The 21868-nt window shown below is 43.1% G+C and overlaps 1 protein-coding gene across 1 annotated transcript in view; it reads right to left on the bottom strand.

Annotated features, from left to right (window-relative positions):
- Positions 1 to 21868, bottom strand: part of LOC129699790 (coiled-coil domain-containing protein 85A-like) — a 393552-nt gene that overhangs the window by 176543 nt on the left and 195141 nt on the right. Inside the window, exon 2 of the mRNA XM_055639877.1 lies at positions 19553 to 19629. Within this exon, the coding sequence (XP_055495852.1) occupies positions 19553 to 19629 (77 nt within the window). The remainder of the gene's footprint in view (positions 1 to 19552; positions 19630 to 21868) is intronic.

Below are 21868 nucleotides of genomic sequence, written 5' to 3'. Positions count from 1 at the left end.
CCTCTTCCACTCCCTCAATCCATCCCTCATCTCTCCCCCCTCTCCTTTCCCCTACCCTTAGTCACTCCCTACCCTCCTTCCATAACTCCTCTCCCCACCCTCCTCCTATCCCTATATCCCCCAACTCCTCACTCCCCACCTACCCTACCCCCCCCCCACTATCCTCACCTCCCCCACTGCCCTCCTCTCCCTCTATATCCTACTCCCTACATCCCCCACTCCCCCTCCTCTATTCCCCCTCCTCCCCACCACACATCAGACAGGAAAAAATTGAAAAAAGAGGAAGTGATCGATTTCTCCACGGATTTTGAAGTTCAGCAATGCCCCACTGCCACCGTGAAGCCCCACTGCTGCTGCGGGTCCATCACCGTGAGGCCCCAGTGCCACCGTGGCCACACTGTCATGAGGCCTCACCGCCGCGGTCTCGATGCCTCCTGGATCACCGTGTAGAATCTCGGCCGGGACCTCGCGGGTAGAAGCCTGGGTTGGACGAAGCGGCTGACGGAGCCTGAGGCTCGGCACCACTGAGGCACCCGCAGATGCAGCTGAAGCCGGCGGAGCGTTAGTGATGCTCAGTCCGCTCCTTCAGATCTATATTCTCTTAGCAGGTCGAGGCGGGCGCCGCCCGTGACTGGCAGCAGACCCGGCCAATCAGTCCTGGCGACTGACCAGAGAGGAGACCAATCTGCGCACATGTGGTTTAAGATTTTTAAACCTTAATAACTTTTAAAATATGCCATTGATCGGAACAAAACATGTTGCCCTTGTAGCACAGGAGAATGGTGAGCAAGGTGGTGAAAAATTGTAGTGCTATCATGCACCGTTTTTGGGCAAATAGAAAAAAACGCAAAACTGGAAGAGCACAAGATCAGAGTTTTAGTTATGTATAGAAGATAGAAGATATAGTAGATAGATGCACCCATTTATCGCTAAACAGTTTATTATGGTTAAAACAGATGACATGCTGATTGCTTCGCATGATACTGTGAAATCAGTAACTCCCAAACTCGCACTGCACCGAGGAAGCAAGTTAGCAATGTTGCTGTGGAAATTATGGAGCTGAACACAAGAAAGACATTGATAAAAAAAGTTTTTCTCATAAGGTCATGTGATAGGAGCAGAATTAGACCAGTTGGCCCATCAAGTCTACTCTGCAATTCATTCATGGCTGATCTATCTCTTCTTCCTAACCCCATTCTCCAGCCTTCTCCCCATAACCCCTGACACCCGTACTAATCAAGAATATCTATCACTGCCTTAAACATATCCATTGGCTGACCTTCCTGTGGCAAAAAATTCCACTGACTAACCACCCTCTCACTACAGAAATTGCTCGTAATCTCCTTCCGAAAGGAACGTCCTTTAATTCTGAGGTTATGACCTCCCACTAGTGTAGACATCCTTTTCACATCCACTCCATCCAAGCCTTTCACTATTTATCTAGGGGTTCCATGAACCAAAGGTATATATCTGATAATTGGTTCCATCAACATTGAACAGAATATAGTGAAGACCCGAATGATACCTTGATCTTCCGGCATTTTTGTCTTTGGAACTGTTAGCTTTACTAATCATCATTCCAGGTTGGAATACATATTAGGATAATGGAATTTATTAAGAAAATTCTTCTTCCTCACCAATCTGTTAAGATTGATGATTATTTGCTTCAATTCGATGTGCTGGGTGGTGGTTGCTGAGGCCATTGTGGAAACCCCATCTTCCACAGAAGGGGCAGGGTATGCCTGACAAGTGTGCATTCCTGGTGTATCGTTTTGAGGTTCCCATAGCATCCCATCACTTCTCCATTTTGATTGGGTTTACCAGGAGTCGGTGAACATGTTGCAACTCTTTGAGGAAGTCTGCGGAAGGGTTTTGACCCGAAACATTGCCTATTTCCTTCTCTCCATGGATGCTGCCTCACCCGCTGAGTTTCTCCAGCATTTCTGTCTACCTTGCAACTCTTTAAGATTGCTTGAGTATATCGTTGAATTATTTTCGCTCTACACTTGGCAATCTCGGCGATAATGGGATGGAATGTGTGTCTGAGAGTCGGGTGTCAGCATGGGATTGACGAGGCCTGCCCCCTGTTGCTTAATGAGTGTGACCAGGGTCCCAGGGCTGAGGCAGAGCAAGGATGCTGATGCGTGTTTGCTTATCCTTACTGGAGAATATTGTAGAGACAACAATGGTGGAATATCTGTGGTGCTGTCAGATGCCTGACGTAGTTAGCCTAAGGCTTGGAAGCATGCTAAAAGGAAGGGATCACTTCTGCCCAGTAGTTTTGTTCTGTAGTGCAGGGTTTGGCATACTTTATAGCACAATAATTGATTACATTTTTAAATCTTTATCCAGCTTTTTGAGGATCATTTCAAAAATGTTCACCCATTTATCGATGTTCATATCACATTGAAATTTGTTATTTAGTTCCGAATAAAATAACTATACTTTTAGTTTTTAGTGATCTGTTAACCTCTCCCCAACGTGGTCTTATTCATGTTACTTAATTTAGATCTTCAGTGCCTTCTTCACTAATATCTACAAAGCTATTTGCCACGGATGTTCCCTTAGCATTTATGGCTGAAAACATGAGGCCAATTTCCCAAAATACACCAATTAAACCTAGCTTTATATTTCAGTCTTCATTCTCAACACCATGTCCATTGCTGTGCTAGCTGACGGCTAGACTGAGATTGGGTTTTTATTCAACCAGAAGTTGCCATTGCAGTAACCCTCATGCTACATACCTGAAACCTAGTGCCGCAACTGGCAATTTTATTATTGTACCCGACTGAGCCCATGGACATGCAGCCAGGTTGCTCCAGCTAACCAATGCTAAATCTCAAAACTCTTCAGTTTCGGAGTCTCAGAGTCTTGGACAATATTTCTATTTCCTAACATGTTCCACCATATTTTCTCTGTTGCTCAGCCATACTAGCTTCAACTAAAGCCTAGTTTCATTAACAGATCTAGTACACAAACTGTAACTTCAGGAGTCTGAATCTCATTTCATCTCCTGCATGTGTCCTTCCTTGTCCTTGTTGATGAGCAGTGGTTCTTAATATGATTCTTGATTAGTATGGATGTCATGAACTATGGGGAGAAGGCAGCAGAATGCTGTTAGGAGGGAGAGATAGATCAGCCATGATTGAATGGCGGAGTAGACTTGATGGGCCGAATGGCCTAATTCTGCTCCTATCACTTATGACCTTGTAATATGTAAACTTTTGTCAGCTGATCTTCCAATCCAGTCCTTTCTCCTACCGGCCAGTTATATTTGAATTTGTGTTGAAAATCAACTCAAATTCCCATCACAAAGGCAACAAGAGTAAAAGCCACAGATAAACAATTCACCTTTGTTCATTTTATTTTGTGATGGTACACACAAAATCTCTGCTCCAACCTCATGCTTTTAGCATTTGATGGTGCTAACCTCACCCACTGTTGCTGATCTTGGATCACGTTGCTATGAGATCACATCACTATTATCCAACATCTGATCAGCTTGCATTACCTGAAGCAACCTTTATGGCTACGAGTAAGTCATCTCTTGAAACCCCTGACCAAACTGTTGGAAGATAGGAAAGAGGTGTTATATCTATAGGAGTCCATGCAGCCCTTCGAAAAGAAGGTTAAGCAGCAGGAAAGAGGGGTTGTGGAATGAGATTTTGAATGAATTCAATACATGAAGAGCAAGCATTGATACATGAATGTCATGGTGCCTGCAATGTAGTGACCCTACACACATGGGAAAAGTCCATACTGGTACAAACTGGTGCACCAATCTCCAAACTGGTGCACCAATAGCTTGGTACAATGCATGGTACATTGCAGCGGCATTGTATGTGGCAGCATTCCCTACCAACCAGAGCTTATATCTATCATTTGTATGCGCATTGCACCCGCTGACGATTCAAAGCTCACATCCACAACTCACAAGTTCCACACAACCTCTGCTGATCAAACACACACTGACACTCACAAACACGCTCCCACCTCTCTTGCAGAATAAGCTGCTGCATAAATGGTGCGTTTGCTGCTTTGTGGACACCAGCCTAGAGGGGAGAACATTGGCCATTATAGAAGCAGCCATCAAAGTATTCCTGTATGCTGGTGGTGAAACAACTATTAAATGTGATGGTTTATTTTTATAACACTGACCCCCATCATTCACAATCTCTCTTGATTTAAAAGCTGCAGTAGGTTTTATTTCTCTTCCACACTTCCTGCAATTAAAGCTGATCTGGTGCCTTCTATTTGCAGATGCCAAGAACCTCTCGCCTGACCAATTAGTCATTGAACAGCAGGAGAGCAAAGATGCTTGCCGCCACCAGCTCAGACTCTTGACAATTATTTCACAGGCAGGAGTAGGATATGGTGCATCACTGGACACAAGTGAACTGCAGCCAGACTGGGGGAAAAGGACTGTCCAGGTGCCAGGTCCAGAAGGCGAGGTCTTACAAGAGTTCAGTCCAGAGGTCCTAGATGAGGAACCCCATGGAGCTGCCTTATTATTGATATATTTTTCAGGACGAGCATTTCTGGCATTTATTACCCACCCCCAACGGCCCATGAGAAGATGCTTCTACTGCTGCAAGTACTGTAGGACAATCAGTTCCAGGATGTTGCATCAGTGAGGTTGAAGGACCAAATCAGAATTGTGTGGAACTTGGATGGGGACCTGCAGAAGGTGGTCTACTCATGCAACCTTTGCTCTTATCTTCCTCGGTGAGACAGGCTGCAGGTTGGCTCAGGGTACTCTGATAGGACTTGTCTTCCTGTTCCTCCTGCTCTGCAGCTGAGAGCAAGCAAGTGCTGAAGCTGCAGGATGCAGCCTGTGACGATGAATCCTTCTTCCCTCACTGTAATGCACAACCAGTGAGGTTTAAACAGCGGGACATGTGTTCAAGCAATATGACACCCAACATTATGTCAGCAGTATAATTCATTGTGGATGAAACATCTTTTCCCCCCTTTGCAACTAACCTGCCCCTGGTTAATTCTGCTTCAAACTAATAAATCATAGGCTATGGAATTGAATAGCAAAGCATCAGGCCCTTTGGTCCACCATTTTATGCTGACAAGTGTACTTATAGGGCCTGTCCCACTTAGGCGATTTTTCAGCAAAGATCAGCGGGCATTTAACATTACCAGTCAGTTCTCCTTGGTTCTGAAAACTCGTGCTTACGTTTTTTTTCCCCACAATGAGCCAATGAAAATGCCCGGTCAGAAAAGGATATTAACTAAAACTACCTACGGCTACCTCGACTACATATAACTACATGGCGACCCCACTACAACTGCACCTACGACTACAAAAGTATAAATTTTCTCCATGGCGACCAATTTTTGGTTGCAGAAAAATGTTCAACATGTTGAAAAATTTGCGCCGACCATACTGAGGCCGCGACTAGTTCCCAGAATGCGGGAACTCCTCGCGACCATGAAGGAGACTCACCAGAGACCACCAGCGAACATGTGGCGATCATGTGGCGAGCGCTCTCCTGCACTCGCCTAAAAAGTCGCCCAAGTGGTACAGGCCTATATCTATACTAGTTCCATTTAGCATCGGTGAATTTGCAAAACAAGCGAATGCTGGATGCTTCCTGTGGGAACATCTGCCTCCTCAGTGTGTCCGATTCCAACCATTCTCACTTGGAACAAAAAATTGCCGGCCAGTTCCTCTCCTAAACATCTTTACCTCTCACTTTAAAGCTATGTCTCCTTGCAGCCACCATGCACCAGAGCAATGCTGGGGACTTCTTTAGGGCAATTAGTGGTAGTTAATAAATCATGGAATTGACACCTAAAATGAATATTAAAAATTCTAAACCTCATATTTTGTCATCACTAACAGAGAATGTTGCTGTGGGCCAGTATTCATTGCTTTTGCCTTGTTGGTGAGCTTTTCTCTTGAACGGTTATAATCTTTTGGCAAGGATTTTTTTACATTACTTTTACAGTACTTTTAAGCTTGTAGTTCCAGCATTAAGATCAGTAACTCCAAAGGACCCGATGAGATATTTTTGTCAAGATGGTGCATGACTTGGAGGGGAACCTGCTGGTGATGGTATTCCCATGAACCCACCAGAGAAAGCCACACTGACTGTCTCTAATTAGCCCAGACTGTTCCAAATGCAAGTTAATCCTTTATCTAACATTCTTCTCCAAGAGCTTCACTACCAGTGATGTGATGTTCACCTTATTAGTCTACTTCAACAAATTATCTACATTGGCGACTCTCCAGCCCTCCAGCACCTTGCCTGTGTCGAGTGAGGATACAAGAGGATGCAAATGGCATGTGGTAGAGCTACTGGGACCCAGTTTCGATCCTGACTATGGGTACTGTTTGTACGGACTTTGTATGTTCTTCCAGTGACTAGCATGGGCTTTCTCCAAGATCTTCGGTTTCCTTCCACGCTCCAAAGACGTACAGGTTTGTAGGTTCATTGTCTTGGTGTAAATGTAGAATTGTCCCTAGTGTGTGTAGGGTAGTGTTAATGTGAGGGGATCGTTGGTCGGTGCGGACCCGGTGGACCGAAGGGCCTGTTTCCGCGCTGTATCGCTAAACTAAACTGAAAGGTGTCTGTATCATAGTCCCAGCAACCTCCTCTCTTGCCTCTCTCAATAACCTGGCATACATCCCCATCATGCCCCGGTAATATATTCACCTTAACCCTCTTCAAGTTAACACCATCTCCATATTGATCTCAAAATGCCTGCGCATACGAGTATACACCCACTGAATTAAAAAATTCTCTTTCATGCCCACCAGCCATCCTCTGTACATGGACGTACCAATATGTAACATTATTAATCCAAGAAACAGAAGCACTGCTACGAAAACAGAAACTAGCTGTGAAAGGCATGAACCTCGATGAGCTGCTGCATTAAATAAAAGGTTACAACAAACTAAAGGCCCATATATAGGTTTGCAGGTTTACAGCCATATATGTAACATTCAGCCTGAACATAAAATATCTTCTGTGCCACCAGCTTCAGTTCAAACTCATCAGGCTGGAAAATTGCTTTGGAGAGCAAGATGCACCGTGAAGCAGCCAAAAGGTCACTCACTCGTCACGATAGAAAGTTTCTATTTTGCTGTTGAGGAGGGAGTAGGCATCACGACATGTTGGGCTGTGAAGTGCCTGTGTTTCTCAAAGGAATGGACAATTACTTGCTGTCAAAGATTTTAAAATGGTGCCTAGCTAAACAAACTGGCTGGAGTCAGAGGTTGTTCAATGCCTGTGACCTTTGCTTTCAGTTTCACACCTGGAAACCGGTATCCCCATGCCTACTTACAAAATCAAAAAAACTGGGATATTTTTCAAAATTATTGTAGATTTTATTCAATTTTAATATTGTTTTGAAATTACAGGAATGGAAACGAAAATTGTTTCTGTAAGTAAATCCTCCCATTACTGCAGTAACATATCATGCATACCTTAAGGTGCCAGACACAAGATTTATAATATAAGCCTAGATACTACTTTGGTGCCCAAAACTGAAGTGATAACATTCCCTCCAGTTCAGGGTGTCATCTGATTACCTGCTTGCTGAGAAATGTGAAACAATATGGAGTATGCGTGTTAACTTAGCCAGATTACGCAACCAAACAGCAAGTTGACACACCATAACTCGTGGCACATGGACAGACTGAACTTCTGGGTGAGGTGGGGGAAGGAAGAAGCTGAATAGCAACTAACGTCCTTGGAATACTCATAGGAGATGGTCTTGGAGGGGAGGATGCTCCTCAAACTATGGAGCATCTTGGATAATACAGCTCACCCCCTCCATGACACACTGGTCAACCTGAGGAGTACCTTCAGTAACAGACTGGTTCTACCAAGATGCTGCACAGAACGCCACAGGAAATCCTTCTTCCCTGTGGCTATCAAACTGTACAACTCCTCCCCTTTCGGTCGTGGGGTAGACTGACCCCTCTCCCCCCTCCAATCCTTTCCACTCCCCAATCCTTTCCACTCATCACTTTAATTTCATGTTTCATGTATCTTGTGTTTTATGACCTTTGGCAGATCAATTTCCCTCTGGGATGAAAACAAGTTATATCGTATCATATCGTATTCAAAAGCAGGAAAGAGATAAAAGTAAGCAAGGTCCTAAGGATCAAGAGACACTTTGCTCCACAAAGTGAGTCACAGGATGAACTTGATGAGGTGCTGACTGCAATCATCAGAGAGCCTCTGAACACCAACGTTGGCTGCATTGGACTGGAAACAAACTAACACGCTCATTTATTAAACTTTAGTGCACAGTCACACTCAATTACAGGAAAATCAAACCTATATATTAATATAGTATTAATATAGAAATAAAAATGAAATTGATTGCAAAGAGTATATTTTGGAAATGCATGCAAGATAAAATCTATATTTACAAAGGCACCTTCAAAAACCCCAGAGTGCATCAGAGTGTTTTGCTGCCAATGAGCTGCTACTGATCAGTTGTTCTTGTTTAATAGGAAAGCCAGAAACCAATGTGCACACAGTAATGTTTCTTGTCAATCTATTGTTGAGAAGACATATGTTGCCTAGGATTCCAGGGAAGTTCTCTTGGTCCAGGGAAATTCTAGTCTCTGAACGTAAAATAGTACAGCACCGGAACTGGCCCTTTGGCCCATGAGCAGTTACTAGCTCTGTGTCAACCATGGTGCCAATTTAAACTGCCTGCACATGGTCTATATCGCTTAATTCCCCATCTGTTCAGGTGCCTGAATGTATCTCATATGTTGCTATTTCACACTTACCTGGCTATGTGCAGCAGGCACCCAACATTAAAATAAGTCTCTTGACCAGAGTCTCTTGCCCGGAGTCTCTTGCCCGAAGTAGGTGAATCAAGCACCAGAGGACATAGGTTTAAGGTGAAGGGGAAAAGATTTAATAGGAATCTGAGGGGTAACTTTTTCACACAGAGGTTGGTGGGTGTATGTTACAAGCAGCCAGAGGAGGTAGTTGAGGCTGGGATTATCACAACGTTTAAGAAAAAGTTATACAAGTACATGGGTAGGACAGGTTTGATAAAGTGCCACACGTGACTCTGTTAAGGAAGGTAAGAGCCCACCGTATCAAAGGGTAAATACTTGCATGGCTAGCAGGTTGGCTGGATTGCAGAAGACAAAGAGTGGCAATAAAGCAGGCTTTTTCCTTGTTGGCTGCCAGTGACAAGCAGAGTTCCGCAATGGGATCTGTGCTGAGGCCACTACTCTTCACGTTGTATATGAATGATTTGGACGAGGGGATTGAAGGCTTTGTGGCCAAGTTTGCGGATGATACTGAAGTAGGTGGAAGGGCAGGTAGTGTAGAGAAAGCAGGGATTCTGCAGAAGGACAGGTTGGTAGAGTGAGCAGTGAAGCAGCAGATGGAATATAGTGTAGCAAAGTGTGAAGTCATGCACTTTGGTAGTAGGAATAAAGGTGTAGGCTATTTTCTAAATTGGAGAGAATCCAGAAATCGGAGGTGCAAGGGGACTTGGGACTGTTGGTGCAGGATTCCCCAAAAATTAATCTGCAAGTCAAATCTATAGTAAAGAAAGCAAACTCAGTGCTTGCATTTATTTCAAAAGGGCTTGAATACAAAAACAGTGATGTAATGTTGAGGCTATATAAGGCACTGGTAAGACCGCATTTGGAATATTGTGAGCAATTTTGGGCACCAGTGCCGGATTTAGATGAAGAGAGGCCCTAGGCTATTCCACTTGTGAGGCCCCTCCCAATCCCCCACGACTAGAGGAAGATGGAAGAGTGTTTTAAATAATTTGAGTAAATCCAAGGATGATGACGGGTGTTTAAAATTCCCATTTCTCAATTCCTTCTCTAAAGGACATAAAATACCGTGTTATTGTGAAATACCGTAGTGATTGAAAAAAAAGCATAAATGTTAAAATTAACACTGTGAAAAGCTTTTGCTATTGCAACGATTATCAGCTCTAGCCCTAGCATTGCTCCTTGCCAACTTCCTAGTTCAAATACGTTTCCTACTAGGTAGCACTTTCCTACTACCCCTGCATTTTGATCTTTGAAGCCTGCAAGTAGCTAAAGGTTACACAAAAAAGTTGGAGAAACTCAACGGGTGCAGCAGCATCTATGGAGCGAAGGAAATAGGCAACGTTTCGGGCCGAAACCCTTCTTCAGACGGTAGCTAAAGGTGTTCCCTGCACCTGCCATCGCTGCTTACTGAAGCACGTGTGAACGTTTACCGGACCCCAGTGCCACCAGATTGACGCTGATGTGTAGCTGAGCATGGTCAATGAGATAAGGGGCTGGAAAGCTGCCGTTTAAAAAAAAAATGTTTTATTGCCAGTGCTAGTGTCGAGTTATCGGCTTAAAACAGTATTATTTTGAAATGGAGGGCAAGGAAAATTACTGAAGGGTTGTTTAGAGACTACAGTGTGTTGTGACAGCATATGTAAGAAAGGCCTATGACAAAAATATGATACACCTTGGCCGGAGGACCCCTAGATTTTGAGGCCCTAGTCTACAGCCTGCCAAGCCATTTGGTAAATCCGGCACTGCATCACACACACACTAACCACGCCTCTTGATATTATATTAATATTATTCATTTGCTCCTTTTACCCCATTCCCGCCCTATTCACCCACGCATAGCCCCCAACACGCAGGCGCGTCTAGAGAGGGAGAGAGGGAGGTGGGTAGAGAGAGAGGGCAGAGAGAGGGAAAGGGAAGACTTGAACTTGGCGAGCGGGGCGGACGGCGAGCGGCAACCTAAGGACTGCGAGTCGGGGGGGGGAATGACGTCACTCGCAGCGAGTGAAACACAGCGCAGGCCGCGCTCAGCAGACCCATTGTGACGTCATCAGCGAGACCATCACGTCTAGACTCAAAGTTATTCCAGATTTGTGAACATTTGATTAATAACTCAAGAAAGAATGCAAGAATTTTTCATATAAGATGATTTCAGAGACCACGGGATAAATTCTCTACTGGACTATGTAAACATTTTACCATTAGCGCGTCGTTGTTTCCAGAAGATACACGCACGCGCACACACACACGCACGCACACACACACACACACACACACACGCGCACACACAGCACACACACGCGCACACACCCACACACACACACGCGCACACACACACGCGCGCACACACGCGCGCACACACGCGCGCACACACGCGCGCACACACACACACGCGCACACACACACGCACACACACACACACACGCACACACACGCGCACACACACGCGCACACACACGCGCACACACACGCGCACACACACGCGCACACACACGCGCACACACACGCGCACACACACGCGCACACACACACGCGCGCACACACACACACGCGCGCACACACGCGCACACACACACACACGCGCACACACACGCGCACACACACACACACACGCGCACGCGCGCACACACGCACATACACGCACACACGCACGCGCACACACACGCACGCGCACACACACGCACAGCCTCCACATTCTTCCTGTAATGTAGTGAGCAGAACTACACACAATATTTCAAATGTGGTGTAACCAAAGTTTTGTACAGCTGCAACATGACTTCCCAACTTTTATACTCAATGCCTCGACCGATGAAGGCAATTACGCCATTGACCTTCTCTGCCACTCTCTATATTTGTGTTGCTCACTTCTGGGACTTATGGACTCAAGATTCTTCTCTACATCAATTATACTAATGACCCTGAAATTTACTGTATCATTTCTTCATGCATTTAGTTTAGAGATAAAGTACAGAAACAAGTCCTTTGGCTCACCGAGTCAGCACTGACAAGCTATCCACATACACCAGCATTATCCTACACACTAAGGTCAATTTATAATTTTACCAAAGCCAATCAACCTACAGACCTTTGTTTCTTTGGAGTGTGGGAGGAAACCGGGGCACCTGGAGAAAACCCGCAGAGTCACGGCGAGAACGTACAATCTCAGTACAGACAGCACCTGTAATCAGGATCAAACCCAGGTCTCCGGCACTGTAGGGCAGCAACTCTACCGCTGCGCCACCGTGCCACTAGATCTGATCTCCCAAAGTACAAAACCTCACACTTGCCCGGATTAAGCTTCATCAGCTATTTCTCTGCCTATATTTCCAACTTGTCAATATACTGCTGTTTCTTCTGACAGCCTTCATCACTATCTAGGATTCTGTCCATTTTCATGTTGCCTGCAAATGTCATTCCTTTGGTTAAGGACAAAAGGGACAAGCCAGGAAATTGTAGATTGATGAGGCTTAAATCAACGGTATGGAAATTATTGGAGAGATTTGTTTGAGGATAGGATCTACTTGCATTTTATTAGGGATAGCCAGCATGGCTTTGTGCAGGACATGTTGTTTGTTTATATGGCAAAGTTGATTGATAAAAGGAGGACTGCCAATGTTGTCTACATGTACATCAGTAAAGCATTTAACAAGGTCCCTCGGTGACGAGGTAGATTGGATGCAAGTGGAGTTCAGTCTGAAGAAGGGTCTTGACCCGAAACAGCACCCATTCATAGAAACATAGAAATTAGGAGCAGGAGTAGGCCATTCGGCCCTTGGAGCCTGCACCGCCATTCAATATGATCATGGCTGATCATCCAAATCAGTATCCTGTACCTGCCTTCTCTCCATACCCCCTGATCCCTTTAGCCACAAGGGCCACATCTAACTCCCTCTTAAATATAACCAATTAACTGGCCTCAACTACCTTCTGTGGCAGAGAATTCCAGAGATTCACCACTTTCTGTGTGAAAAATGTTTTTCTCATCTCGGTCCTAAAAGATTTTCCCCCTTATCCTTAAATTGTGACCCCTTGTTCTGGACTTCCCCAATATCGGGAACAATCTTCCTGCATCTAGCCTGTCCAGCCCCTTCTCTCCAGAGATACTGCTTGTCCCGCTGAGTTACTCCAGGATTTGTGTCTCTTGGATAGGATGCAAAATTGGCTTGGCCATAAAAAAAGACTATGCTGTCACCTCTTGATTTAGACTGTCCATTATGTCAGCTGGCAGACCTCCAGCCATACATACTGCTCCTGTCTCTTGTCAGTTCAAGCTGCAGCATTGCATTCATCTACAGCAAGCAGTTTACTGGCATTATGATCACAAGGCCCAGTGCTCACTGTCCATCAGGCTGCCATCAGAAATCCTACTGATATTGTTTACTTCTTTGTTCTCAGGATATGAACATCAGGATTTGTCCGTCCATATTGGTTCCTTACCAGACCAGGCAGTTAAGTGCAATTTGACCTGATTTATTTTGATCAATGGCTCAGAACTCTGGCTGCGAGTAGCGAAAGGCTTGGATAGAGTGGATGTGGAGGATGTTTGCACTAGTGGGAGAGTCTAGGACTAGAGGTCATAGTCCCAGAATTAAAGGAGGTTCCTTTAGGAAGGAGATGAGGAGGAATTTCTTTAGTCAAGAAGGTGGTGAATCTGTGAAAGTATTTTCCACAGAAGGCTGTGGAGGCCAAGACTATGGACATAGATAAATTCTTGATTAGTACGGGTGTCAGGCGTAATGGAGAGAAAGCAGCAGAATGCGGTTAGAAGAGAGGGTTAGATCAGCCATGTTTGAATGTCAAACTTGATGGGCCGAATGGCCTAATTCTGCTCCTATCACATGACCTTATGACGGACCAGTAAAATCACCACAAAATTATTACCTTCACCCAGCTCATAATTTGTGATCTTGTATGCCTCAGTTTCATACAAGATATATTTAGATGTTAATTAATTACTTCTGCAGTCAGCTGAAATGGCCAACTTCACCCCCGCCCATTGAGAAATTCAAAACATAGGTAATAGGTGCAGGAGTAGGTCATTCAGTCCATCAAGCGAGCACCACCATTCAATATGATCATGGCTGATCATTCAAAGTCAGTATCCCATTCCTGCTTTTTCCCCATATCCCTTGATTCCGTTAACCCCAAGAGAAAAATCTAATTCTCTCTTGAAAACATCCAGTGAATTGGCCTCCACTGCCTGCTGTGGCAGGAAATTCCGCAGATTCACAAATCTCTGGGTGAAACTGTTTTTCGTCATCTAATTGGTGGGAGAGGGGGCTTCACTAACCACCCTGACAATTTTAGTCTGTAAAGTCTAGAGTGCAAAAATAGAATTTTATGGGAAGCAAAAGGGTTAAAAAAAAAAACCCCACACTAATAGATTCTAATTACCAATGTCAGAGGGGGAAAGATTGAGGGAACATTTCAAGACCATCAATTTCTTTCTTCATTCTATTTTTTCATTAAAAATATATTCCTGCATTACTACAAGAATCATTTGACAGCTCTACTGCAGTTCCCTACATAATGTTAATGATAAATCCTGAAATGATACGACTGAGGAGATATTAACAAATAACAAATGTTGACTAAATCATCACATTGCCAGTACTTGAGCATTATTTCATGTAATAAATAGCCAAACATGAGTAATCAACAATAAGGGTTCAGATATTTTGGTGATGTAGGGCACAATAGTGCAGAAGTATGTTTTTCAAGCAGGATGGTCTTTTATTTTAGTTCAAAGACATGTTCGGAGGATGAATTCTCATCTAATCGTGTTTTAAAAAAACGCAAAACTAATTAATTAATTAACTCGATTAATTAAATGAATAACTAATTAATTAATTAGTTATTTTTCCCGGTCCTAGCAAGGCCAGTATTCATTGTCCAACTCTAATTGCTCAATCCTACTACCATTCAAAGTTCTACAATCTCTCTGGTGAGAGCACTCGCACTGTACTGTTCAGGAGTTCTGGTATTTTGACCCAGCAAGGAAGGAGCAGCAACATATTTTCAAGTTGGGATGGCAGATGACTTGGAGTGTAATGTGAACATGGTAGTGTTTCCATCATGGAGATCGCGGTCCCTTGGTTAGGGATCGACTTCGGGAGCTCCAACGGCGGGAGCTTCGACCGCCCCGATCGCGGGAGCTTCAATCGCCGGCTGCGGGAGGTTTGATCACCCTGACTGTGGATGGTTCAACCGCCCCAACCACGGGATAAAAGGAGGAATGAAGATAATACGTTATTGCCTTCCATCACAGTGCGCTGTGGTGGATGTTTATGGTAATTTTTATGCAGTTGTGTGTCGTGTTGCTTGTTTGGTATGACTGTATGGCAAATCAAATTCCTTGGATGTTTTTACATACTTGGCTAATAAATTAATTACAACACAATCGACCTGCTGTCCATATTCCCAGTGGCAGTAATCACAGTAATTGCTCCAGGTGAGAATGCGCTGGGAACTCCCTCAGCCCTTTAGCTATTCGATTGTCTACTACCATTCACAATAATAGTCATTGAATCACACAGCATGGAAACAGACCCGCTAGGTCCACAGACCTCCCGCCCACCATCAACGGCAAAATTACTGAGCTTTGATCTGATCAAATGATTGAGAGATTCTTCGTCTTTCTGCTGCATTGTGTTTTTGTTGTTCAGCACGCACATCGTCCTGTGTTGCAGTCAGGTTGGCATCTTATTTTTTTAGTCATGCCTGTTATTGCTCTTATATACTCCTCACTCGATTCCCTTGTTTGATCATAGTAGTGGAGTGAATTTACAGATTTTGCTAATTTACCTTTCAGCACTTGCTTTTTCGTCCACAGACCGTGACATTTAAGTCAAACACATTTGTGGATCTAGAATCACCTATAGGCTGGACATGATAAGAATGATACATTCCCTAATTGGCTCCTGTATAGGTTTTTAACCAGTATCTGTACACTGTGGATGGTCCGATTGTAATCATGTACCTTTCCGCTGACTGGATAGCACGCAACAAATATACCTATCACTGTACCTTGTTAGACATGACAATAAATTAAATTAAAATTACTTCTTCACCAATTACTAATGTTGTAGAGCAAATGATAAATATCGAGTAATATGTTTCCAAACAGCGTCAGAGTTGCTGCCTCACAGCGCCAGTTTTCACTAGATAACAGCTCCATGATCATGGTGCCCAAATGAAAAATTATTAAATTAATTTTATTTCCACAGTTGCCATGGTAGGATTTAAACTATGGCCTCTGCATTGTTAGTCCTGTCACTGCACTACCATTACCATCCCATATGGTACCACTCAAATCGGACAAGCAAACAAGCACTGTTTAGTGTCAGTTTAACACAGCCCTCATTAGTCATCAATATATAATTCTTCCTCATGTGCAAGGCAGATTTCAAGCAGAATCATTCCCAAGTATTCCATGTTTTCAGTTATTTCATTGTGTTATTTTACACTTCAGAAGATTAAGCATTTTATTTGCATTCAGCGGTGCCAAAAATCTAAAAGCTCAGCAAGGAAATAAGTGAAAGAGTAATGTGAGCTGAATGCACTGAATGCATTGGCCGTCACACGACATTAACACTTGAAATGTACCCATCTGTCATAACCCCTCAACTCACAGCTTTAATGGCATGCTGTCCTTGGACAAGAATTATATACAATCGTACGATATCTGGCAGCAAATATGGAACAGAATACAAAATGATTCACTTTACTGGAAGAAACCACCGAGCAATCATTTAACATTTTAAGGTTGAGGGTTACTTGCTGGAAAATGTTCAAAACCTCCTTTTCAAAGTTAAAGCCTTTGTACAAAGTATTCTCGAGAGATTTAATGCTTTGGATTCGGTGGTGAGCAGAGAGCTTGGAAGAATTAATTTACATTTATACAGCTCTTCATTACATTGCTTGCAAAATATAAGATTTGCTATTTTGGGCCTACAATCATTGTCATTAGATAGGGAAAGAAATTAGTCTATTGTTTATTAACTAACCATTCAGATTACAGTGAACCCAAGTTGGATTTTATCTCCTTTAAACATGGCTTGAGCTTCTTCCCAATACAATAGATGCACATGATACAGCTTCTCAAATTCATCTTAGCCCATCAACTAGGTCACCAAAACCACATTACTATCTTTTCTCTTGATCACAGACCAAACATTGCTCATCCCTTCAGACATCAAAGGTGAACAGATACCGTTTGAAAACACATGCTGCTGTGGGGACAAACTAAAATATGAAAGACCCCGACCTGTTGCCATAGTTTCCAGCTACGCTGATGAAATGTTACAAAAGATGAAAATAAAAAAAGTACATCCATTCTACCATATTAATGCCCACATGGTGAGGATGGAAATTTGTGAAAGAGCTTTAATTCTGCGCTATTAATATTTCATTAGTCTTATCACCAGTTATGTGTTCATTCTGAGTTAGATTCGCACTCACTGAAAAACTAGCTTAGAGAAATTTACCCTTCCTTGATCTTACATTAAATTCTCCCTCGGAAGAATCTACGTAGACATAATAATTATAGGTAAAATATAATTTTAATATTCACTAATTCACTAATAGTAATAAAATAATAAAACGGAGTAGCTCAATATTTCCACCATTCAGGTTTTATTCTGACATTGACAGTGTTGTTGAAGCGTAATAGCCAATATGAAATGTCGAGCTGTTTTGGTTAGATCTCTACACATTTTCAAGTCATTAGGGTGAGTGTACTAAACATGCTTTATTTCAATGGTGAGATTAATGCCGATGAACTGAAAATCAGCCTAAGTTGCTTGAAGTGGAAATGACTGTTAGCTTTAAATTTAAGGTTTTGGATGCCTCATTACTTGCTAACATCCGGAATCTAGTTCAATTTAGATTTAGTTCCTGATATTTAGCAGCAAGTTTATCATGTGCTGCAATTACAATTTTGCATCTGAACATTCCAATCAGTGTGTAAGCATACCGGGCAAAATAGATTTGTGATTAAGCTAATGTGGGCATTTCAGAATTGTTGTGCACCAAGGTTAAGTAGTGAATTCCTTTGTTAAAAAATATAGTATAATGAAACATTTTCAGTTTGACAGTCAAAACTTCTCTATGGGCCCATTAGGAGCTCCGAAGGACTTTTAAATAATCCAGCTATTGTCATGACTCACAGTAAGAACAATGCTTTGTGCCAGACAGAATTTCCTCTGCTGTAATGACAATAACTGGTCCGCTATTGGCCAACTTTACGAGATTATTAATCCTTTTCCATGCACTTCTCGTATCTTCTGATAATTTGTTTAGATTTCAATGTTTCAAGTTCATTGACAATTACAAAGTACCCAGGACAACAATTTTAAGGGTGACATGGTGACGCAAATGTAGAGTTGCTGCCTTACAGCGCCAGAAACCTGGGTTCGATCCTGACTGCGGATGCTGTCTGTACGGAGTTTGCACGTTCTCCCCGTGACCACGTGGGTTTTCTCCGGGATCTCCAGTTTCCCCCCACACTTCAAAGACATACAGGTTTGTAGGTTAAATGGCTTGGTAAAATTGTAAATTGTCCCAAGTGTGTGCAGGATAGTGTTAGTGTGCAGGGATCACTGGTCGGCATGGACTCAGTTGGCCGAAGGGTCTGTTTCCGTGCTATATCTCTAAACTTAACAAAACAATTTTCTGCCATTCAGTATCATCAAAACATATTATGTGGGCTTTACCTCGTGATTGTGTGCAAATTGATTGCTTAATTTCTGAAGTCACAATAGTAAATTGCAATCACACTTGACTGGATTGGCTGCAAATTGTGATAAACTGTGAAAAACATATTTTATTTAATTGCTCAAATTCCAGAGCAGCAGAAGGCAAATTTAGGGGACCACAGTCAACAAAATAGTTGTAGCTTGCACACTCCTATGCAGACTGAGGGCTTTGACAACTTACACAATAGGTTTCTGGAATTCATTTCAAAGCAGAAATCTACTATGACAAAGAGCCTAGAATGGCTAATGAAAGCAACACAAAGACAATGCTTCAAGGTGTTACTGCAACATAGTTAAGGGCCTGCCCCACTGGGACGACCTAATCCACGAGTTATGAAGACTGTAGACGAGTTGAAAACAATGGCCAAGGTTGTGTTCACTCACCGAAGTAAAAGACCTCCAACGACTACAACTAGGACTATGCCTCCTACGACCCCCCTCGACCTTAGTCTTCCACACTTAAGACCAGCTACGACTAGCTACGAGTGGAAAATTATCACTTGATAAAATTATGTCATGTTTGCATTTTTTTTTCTCGGGCCTGTTACCGACCTACGACTACCATCACGACCTACTACGACCTACCTACAAGTAAAAAGTATCAATTTGTTCCATGCCGACCTTTTTTTTTACTCGTGGACATTTTTTTATCAGGCTGGAAAAAATGCCGCGACCTACTTGAGGCCACGAGTATGCGGAGACCACTCGCGAGCATGAGGAAGAGTTACGAAGACCTCCTGCAACCTCATGGTGACCATGCTGCGAGTATGAATCAAGGGCAAACTCGGCAGAGGTCGCCAATTAGGTCATGAAAGTGGGACAGGGGCTTAAAACATCAAACTTTCTCCATGGTGTATAAAGCACTAAAATTATTCTAAACCCCTAAGTTGTGGTAGTTTTGATAAATGTACCTAAACGAACCAGTAGTTCAAATATAACACCATTTCCACAGACTCTCTCTAAGAAGAGCTGAAAGCATTAGACTTCACAGACTGCAATGAACAAAGACAAGACTCACCTGGGGTAACATTCGGTTTTCTTCCTCGAGCTGCTTCACTCTAGTCTCCAGCTGTTTGACATAGGTAAGCACTGGCTCTGCAACAAAGTAAACAGTCACATTTCATTAATCCAGAGCAGTCCTCAAAGCCAACCACTTCTTTACAGCGTCTTCCAAAATCACTAAATTCCAAGATCATACAGCATTAATAAACATCTGATCATGACCAAGACATCTGGCATCGCTGGAGTTCACATCAATATTCAAACAAGTTTAACTCAATATAATGAATGCCTGCTCAGAATATCATACAGTAAACCTTCATTACAACGGGCCGCAGGGGGGGAATGGTATCTGTTATTGACGTTATTGTCTGCTGTAACTGAGTAAGGGTTTTCCCCGCATTGACATCACTGCCCGGGAGTCGGGTCAGAATACTGGAGGGCCGCCACTGAGAGCCCAGTGGGACCGCCCTCACCACACAGAGCACAACGTGGGTATCACGGGATGTCACCAGGGGACATGTCATCAGGGGGTCGGTCGCCTGTATGGTCGTGAGAGGTCACCATGTTGAACAGTTTCGGCGACCTACGACGGGTGCTGGCAGTCGCCGAAAAGGTTGCATAAGTGGGCCAAGCCCTTAAACTGCTGAGTGTGCAAAGTTCCTTTTAACAGCTAGAAATATATTTTTGTTACTGCAAGCTAAAAATGCTAAAGGCTGTTTGTTTTATTGTTTAACAGGGTTAACTGCAACAAAAGCTTTTCACTGTACCTCGGTACACTTGACAATAAACTAAACTGATGTGTAAAGGGTAAAGTGCCGATCAAAGCGATTGCTTGTCAATTTCAATGTCTTGTCATTGCTAATAGCCTCCCCAGTGGATCTAGAACCTTGGGTTCGCTACAACCAAAGTCCGTTATAAAGAGGACGATTTACTCTAATTACAGAGATCAGGGACAAATTGATTTTTAACCATTTTGCAACTCGAAAGCCATGAAGTCTGACAATCTTCATCAACATTTATGGGGCTGGCAGCTCTATGATAAAGGCAGCTAGAGGTTCATGGAGCCTGATATTGACCAACATTTAATTTTCCAGGATACTACGAGGAAACCAATGGCCCTTTAAACATACAACACACGAGGGGAGGAGTGAGTATATGGTGTGTGTCTGTGTGAGAAAGTGTTTCTGCGGGAGTGTGAAAGGGAGTCAGACCAACAGACAGTCACCGAGACAGACAGAGATCTATTTTCTAACATTAACTATCCTTTTCCTCCAATTCCCCTGACAATTCACAAAACTGGAAAATTCAAAAGCTAGTAAAAACTAGGAAACTTGGGAAAAGATCTTGTGTTGTGTTCCGATACTTTGTAAAGGTCACAGGTTGTTCAGTTAAAAACTATAAGAAGTTCAGTTTTGTTTATTATCCAATGTACTGAGGTACAGTGAAAAGCTTTTGTTGCATGCAAACCAGTCAACAGAATGTCAATACATGATTACAAGCGATCCATTTACAGTGTATAGATACATGATAAGGGAATAACGGTTAGTGCAAGGTATGTAAATCCTGGCTAAAACAGAGCAGTAATAGCACCAAAAATCAGTAAAGGACATGTATTGTTAGGCCATTTTGGTCAAGTCTGATGTACTCTGCAGAAATGAGACAAACTTCTGAATGGTGCCAGTAAGTCTAGGTCCCAGATCAATGTTGCAGCTAAGAAATGTACGAGTATCTCTTCAATTGACAGAATGAATGGGATTTCTGCAGAGGACTTCGAAGGAAGCGTAAAATGCATGAAGTTGATTGGATTACTGCAAACAGCATTGTAAGTAATGTTGCTAGACAGTTGTCCTGCCATTTGTTGATTGGCCAAAGTGTTGAGCCCCTGGCAGGTTTGTTTGGATTCCAGGGGAAATGTTGCATTATTCAAGTTAAGTTAGCTTCTTCCAGAAACTTCTCCTGAAACAATGTAAGGGGGATTTTGTCAATAATGTATTGTTGTCATTAATATGTTTGATTGGATTGTAAAGAGACCATCCCTTTTCGTAGTTCGGCCCCTCAAGGTTCGGGGACCTATAAAAGGCAGCCCCCACGAGGTCCTTTGTCAATGACCTCTTAGGACTGCGTGACCTTTTGGAGTGTTTCTGCTTGCACGAGACTGAAGGGCTTGGCCAGGCAGATACAAGGATTGAACCAGCAGTGGTTCAGGTACCGTATAGGGGAATTTGTAATCCAAAAATAAAGATTAGTTGTTCCAGTGCTTGACAGTGCTTTTTTGACTGAACTAGACAGGGGGGGAAGCTTAGAAGAGCTAATTTACAGGTCAACCCAGCAA

The sequence above is a fragment of the Leucoraja erinacea genome, chromosome 8, assembly GCF_028641065.1.
Source record: "Leucoraja erinacea ecotype New England chromosome 8, Leri_hhj_1, whole genome shotgun sequence".
NCBI classification, from domain to species: Eukaryota; Metazoa; Chordata; class Chondrichthyes; order Rajiformes; family Rajidae; genus Leucoraja; species Leucoraja erinaceus.
This window is presented reverse-complemented; position numbering and strand designations above follow the sequence as displayed.